Genomic DNA, 5,876 nt, shown 5'->3' with positions numbered 1-5,876 from the left:
ATCATGACCACGTCATCACTACGTCATAACTGAGTCATCGTCACGCAGGCCTTCCAGCAGAGGATAGCTCCGATCCAAGGTGAGGTTGACCAGTGCAACGACAACGCCAATCAGCTGAATGACGTCGTCTTGTCGCATCGAATCGTCACTACGCTCGAAGATTTGTTGAGGAGGTTGTTGTTGTTGCTGCTACTGTTGATGTTGTTGTTGTTGTTGATGCCGTTGTTGTTTGATGATGATGTTGTTGATGATGATGTTGTTGATGATGTTGTTGATGATGTCGTTGTTGATGTTGCAGCTCTTGTTGTTGATGTGATGTTATGGAGTTTTGTTGTTGTTGTTGTTCTTTCCAAATTGACTTTTAATTAAGCCCTGTTTGTTTCACGTTTGGTGTTGTCTAAGTTTCATTTTTTGATTTTAAAATATTTAAAAAAATTTGCTGATTATTAATTAAACAATTAATTAATCAGACAAATGAATAATTAATTAATTAATTAATTAATTAACTAACTAACTAACTAATTAATTAACTAAATAGATGGCGCACGTTACAATCGAAGACAGACGAGAGGCTGCTGGCGATGCAGGATTCCATGAGTAAGAGGAAGGGGTCCTTCTCACAGCATATTCTCGCTGGTCGGTGATGATGATGATGACGATGGTGACGACGATGATGATGATGATTGTGATGATGATGATGATGACGATGATGATTGGGATTCTTCAGCATCCGTCAGTCAACCGTGGGAAAGGGCCACAACTGATAACCACGTGCCCTACTACATCAAGTCAGTGATGATGATGATGATGATGATGATGATGATGATGGTGATGGTGATGGTGATAACTGTGACGTCATTAACAATAATTGTGACGTCATTATAGATATTTATCAGCCTTTTAAATATTGTGAACTGGAGATGTACACGTAAGGTGCATCTTAAGATCTCGAGATCTCGAGAACGGGTCGCAATATTAGCGTTATAAGGCCACTGACAGGTAATAATAGTGTCAGTTATTTGAATTTGTAGTTAGTAGTTATGAACGCAAATCTGGAGATGGTAGACGAAAAACTAACCCTGGAGTAAATTTTTAACTGCATAAGAATTATCCGGAGGAACATTCGTCAACAATGCTCGGTTTTTCCAGTCAAAAAGCGTGTTTCCTAACATGGGAAGAAAAAAAATTGCTATTTAAGAAATTTTTTTTATTAACGCTACTGAATAACTTTGAAGTTACACATGCACGCACGCACACACGCACATACATGCATACACGCACACACGCACACACACATGTACGTTTACAGTCATTCCTTGCAGTCAACTCATTGGGACCATCCGGATATGACCAAGTTCATGGAGTCCCTTGGTTTGTTTCTTCATCGTCACTATTATAACGCTCTCATTGTCATCATTTCCGTTATTACTACCATTATTATCGTCATCATTGTCATCCTCTTTTCCATCTTTTTCATCGTTATCATCACCACCACTATCACCACCACCACCATCATCAGGTGATTACGATGAGGTGAGATTCTCTGCCTACAGGACTGCCATGAAACTCAGGAGTCTTCAGAAGGCTCTTCATCGTGAGTCATGATGATGATGTTTGTGACTGATGATGATGATGGTTGCAATGGTGAAGATGATGATGGTTGCAATGGTGAAGATGATGATGATGATTGCGATGGTGGTGGTGATGATGATAATAATGATTTCGACGACGACGATGATGAATATATTCATCGTACCACAACAACAACATTAACAACAAAATCACCACCACCAACAACAACAAAACAGTCGACTTGATAACCCTGGACATCCTGGACTCATCATTCCAATCCTTTCCAACTTTGAAACTTTCAAAGTCCCTCCTAGCAACGACAACAACGACAGCAACAACAGCAGCAGCAGCAACACCAACAATATCGTCAGCCACAACAACTCCAACGGCCACGCCAACAAAGCCAAACAAAATCCAAAAGAAAAAACAACAACAAAAGCCGACAACACCGACAACCCCAACGACAACTAACAACTTCAACGACGCTGCAACCACACCAGACGATAACCACGACGACGACGACATCACAAAAAGTTTGGATCGTACCACTTTTAATCATCTGAGGTGTGTCCGAGTCCTCGGTGTTGTTGAGATGGCCGGCTGTTTGAGGTCCTGTTTCGAGAAGTTGCACTCTGATCTTAGTGCAACTCTGGCGCCAAAAAACCAAAAAGATGTAAATAAAAATAATGACGTCATCGTCAATAAGAGATGTGCTGAAGTTGATATGAATATTCCACTTGCTATGGATCTTGTGCTTAATTGGTTGCTTAATGTTTTCGACAGGTTGGTATATTCGATCCATGAGTTGTTGTCTGTTGTTGTTTATTGTTGTTGTTTGTTGTTGTTTGTTGTTTTCTGTTGTTGTTGTTGTTGTCATCGTTGACGTCATCCAAATGATTATTTTATATAATAGTCATTATTTTTAACATCACGTGACTAGCGCCCGTATGGGGTCGATCGATGTTTCATCATTCAAGACAGGATTGGTCATGTTGTGCGGTAGTAGCATGGAGGAGAAGTACAGATGTATGTTGCTGTGGTCGTTGTTTTGTTGTTGTTGTTTGTTTTTGCTGATGTCATCACCATCATCTTCACCATCTTCTTCGCCACCGTCATCAGACCTATTCAGGATGTCGGCTACGGAAGCACAGAGCAGCCTGACGAGCGCCACCACCACAAGAACGTCATCGTCGTCTCCAAACTTACCCTCTCCAACATCACCATCATCCAACGTCAGCAGCAGCAACGATGACTGGATCATTTCCGACAAATACAAAGATCAAAAAATAAGTAAAGATACCGGAAGCGGAAAAAGAAATTCGACGAATGACATAGATAATACGCAGTCGTCCATGTTGAAACTGAGCAGGCGACAGTTGGCACATCTTCTGCATGATGTGATGATGATTCCCAAGCAAATTGGAGAGGCGGGGGCGTTCGGGGGCACCAACTCTCAGCCTAGTGTGAATAGCTGTTTCGAGATGGTTTGTTCTTTACTATACCTAAGTTCTTGTTTGTTGTGTTTTTCGTTTTGTGTTGGTCAGTTTGTTTTATGTTATATGTGCTTGTGTGTGTGTGTGTTTGTGTGTGTGCGTGCGAGTGTGTGTGTTTGTGTGTTTGTTTGTTCCTTCTGTATGTTTGCTTTCTTTGTTTTTCACATATGTGCAATCAATTGTTATCTGTTTTGGCTCCTAACTTACCTTGGAACGTCTACCACACATTCACCAGGCAGCCCAGCAGAAACAAAACCAACAACAACCACAGCAACAAATAACCGAGCAACAATTTCTGAACTGGACTCGTCTGGAACCACAGTCAATCGTATGGGTGGCCGTCCTTCACAGACTGACCTTATCAGAGGGGGCTAGCCATCATGTCAAGTGTCACGTGTGCAAGAAGTTCCCTATTAAAGGCTTGAGGTTAGTGAGTTAGTTGGCTGATTGGTTGGCTGGCCAATTGGTTGGTTGGTTGGTTTATTGATTGGTCAGTCGATTACGAATCTACTGATCAACATCAGCTTTATTGTCTTTAGTTTCATTAATCTTCATCTTCATTCAATCGTCGTCGTCATCATCAGCTGCGTGACATCATCAGCACATTCTCATGACGAAATTATGACACCTCACCCAGGTACCGTTGTCTGAAATGTTTCAGTTTGGACATGTGCCAGAACTGTTTCTTCTCTGGAAAAACTGCCAAGAGTCACAAGTTGAACCATCCTATGCAAGAGTACAGCAGCGAGGTTGGTTGGTTGGTTGGTCAGTCGGTCGGTCGGTGATTGATTGATCGATCAATCGATTGATTGATTGATTGATTGATTGATTGGTTGGTTGGTTGATTATCTAGCTGGCTGGGTGATCTGATCGGCTAGTTTATGTTTGGTAGTTAATTGTTTAATAAACTCAATCACCATCATTCTAACATCTTCATCTTCATCACCAACAGCCACTGCTAGCCACAAACAACCACAAACAACCACCACAGACCACCTCACACGAGGACGTCAAGGACTTCACCAAAATCATCCGCAACAAATTCCGCTCCAAACGCTACTTTCAACGCCACCGAAGACTCGGCTACCTTCCCGTGGGTGGAGAGGATGATGACGACGATGAGGATGGTGATGGTTGTAATTTTGATGGGGTTTTGGCATGGAGCGGTGGCCGGGGTGGTAGTTGTGGTGAAGTCGTTGTTGGTGGTAGCGTCGATGCCGTTGGTGGTGGGTCTGGGTGAGTTTTTTTTTTTTAAAGTTTTTTCATCGATGTACATGATAGTTGTTGATACGACGATGATGGTAAAAATTTCATAGGATTGCCGGAGACAACATCATGTTCAGCAGCAATGTTGAGAATACCTTTCAGAACAACAACAACAACAACAACAACATTAATGACGTCATCGGCAATAACAACAACAACGCCAACGATGCTGACGTCAACGCCAGCAAACGAAACACCCACACTGACCAACAAAACGAACACAACCTCATCGCACAGTACTGCCTCAGTCTTAAAGGATACTCGCCAGATGGACAGGTTTGCTAACGCCATTATGACGTCATCATTACGTCATCATCGTCGTCTTATTCATTCATCTCCCTTCATCGTCTTCATCATCTCCGTCCGTCAATATGCCTCTAATCATTAAATCCGCAGTTCTACTTTGACATTTTCTAACTTGATTATCATTATTAGCGCGTTCATCTTCATCACATTAATTTTCTTATCATCAACATGACGTAACCCCAGCCTAGCAGTCCTTTAGAGATAATGAAGAAAGTCGACGGCGAGAGGAAGGAAGAGATAGAGGAGATGATCGTCAAGTTGGAACTGGAAAATAGGTCTCGGATACTTAACTTAATTTATTACTCGGTCCTTTTGTCATTTAATTGATCACTGAATTGTTCTCTTGATCACTCAACCAACCATTTTAGCAATCATTCAATCAATTAAGCAATCATTCTATGATTTGTCCAGTCACTCAATCGTTTCATCAGTCAATTAAACGCTCAATTAAAGGTCTCATCAGTCAATTAATCACTCAATCATTTTTTAATAATTTATTCATTCATTCATTCATTCATTCATTCAATTAATCAATCATCTAACCCACACCAACCAACCACAGAAACCTCCAAACAGAATACGACCGTCTTCTCCAAAATAAATCCCTCCTTGCCAACAAAAATCTCCCGTCCAACGACGATTCACCAAAATTTCACAAAACCCAAGTGTTTGGTGACGCTAGTAAAGAGGAAGTGGTTAATGGTGGTGTGGCTGTAGGTGGTGGTGGCGTTGGCTGCGAAGACGTCGAGGAGAGCGCCAGAAAGTTGGAAGAAAAGTTGAGGGCACTGGATGAAAGTAATCAACTGCTGCACGCTGAGTTGTCGCAGATTTTAGATCAGGTCTTTTTTTGTTGTTGTTTGTTGTTGTTTTTTGTTGTTTTTTGTTGTTGTTGTTGCTGCTGTCGTCGTTGTCGTTTATGCATACGTTGTTTTTCGTTTGTTCCTTTGTCGATAGAACTCTCGTTCATTTATTCATTTAGGTTCTAGTAAGCTAATTTTAAGTCGCTTACACGTATACGTTCCCACAGTACACACACACATGCACGTCACACGCACACACACACACATACACACACATACACACTCACACACACGCACACAGGAGTCCAACGCTAACAGAAGAATTTTGAGGTTTCCATCGACTTCATCGTCACCAACGTCGAAGGTTGAGAGAGAATGCATGAATGAATGAATGAATGAATGAATGAATGAATGAATGAATGAATGAATGAATGAATGA

The 5,876-nt window shown here is 41.5% G+C and overlaps 1 protein-coding gene across 1 annotated transcript in view; it reads left to right on the top strand.

The window, feature by feature from the left end:
* Positions 1 to 576: 576 nt before the first annotated feature.
* The window catches only part of HELRODRAFT_102569 (hypothetical protein), a 7,093-nt gene continuing 1,793 nt past the window's right edge, over positions 577 to 5,876 (top strand). Inside the window, exons 1-14 of the mRNA XM_009028182.1 lie at positions 577 to 636; positions 728 to 788; positions 1,310 to 1,371; positions 1,520 to 1,594; positions 1,809 to 2,355; positions 2,513 to 2,598; positions 2,908 to 3,056; positions 3,313 to 3,491; positions 3,703 to 3,814; positions 4,057 to 4,162; positions 4,393 to 4,607; positions 4,821 to 4,908; positions 5,196 to 5,476; positions 5,739 to 5,801. Coding sequence (XP_009026430.1) covers positions 582 to 636; positions 728 to 788; positions 1,310 to 1,371; positions 1,520 to 1,594; positions 1,809 to 2,355; positions 2,513 to 2,598; positions 2,908 to 3,056; positions 3,313 to 3,491; positions 3,703 to 3,814; positions 4,057 to 4,162; positions 4,393 to 4,607; positions 4,821 to 4,908; positions 5,196 to 5,476; positions 5,739 to 5,801 — 2,079 coding nt within the window. The 5' untranslated portion in view covers positions 577 to 581. The remainder of the gene's footprint in view (positions 637 to 727; positions 789 to 1,309; positions 1,372 to 1,519; positions 1,595 to 1,808; positions 2,356 to 2,512; positions 2,599 to 2,907; positions 3,057 to 3,312; positions 3,492 to 3,702; positions 3,815 to 4,056; positions 4,163 to 4,392; positions 4,608 to 4,820; positions 4,909 to 5,195; positions 5,477 to 5,738; positions 5,802 to 5,876) is intronic.

This window comes from Helobdella robusta (assembly GCF_000326865.2).
Source record: "Helobdella robusta unplaced genomic scaffold HELROscaffold_53, whole genome shotgun sequence".
NCBI classification, from domain to species: domain Eukaryota; kingdom Metazoa; phylum Annelida; class Clitellata; order Rhynchobdellida; family Glossiphoniidae; genus Helobdella; species Helobdella robusta.
This window is presented reverse-complemented; position numbering and strand designations above follow the sequence as displayed.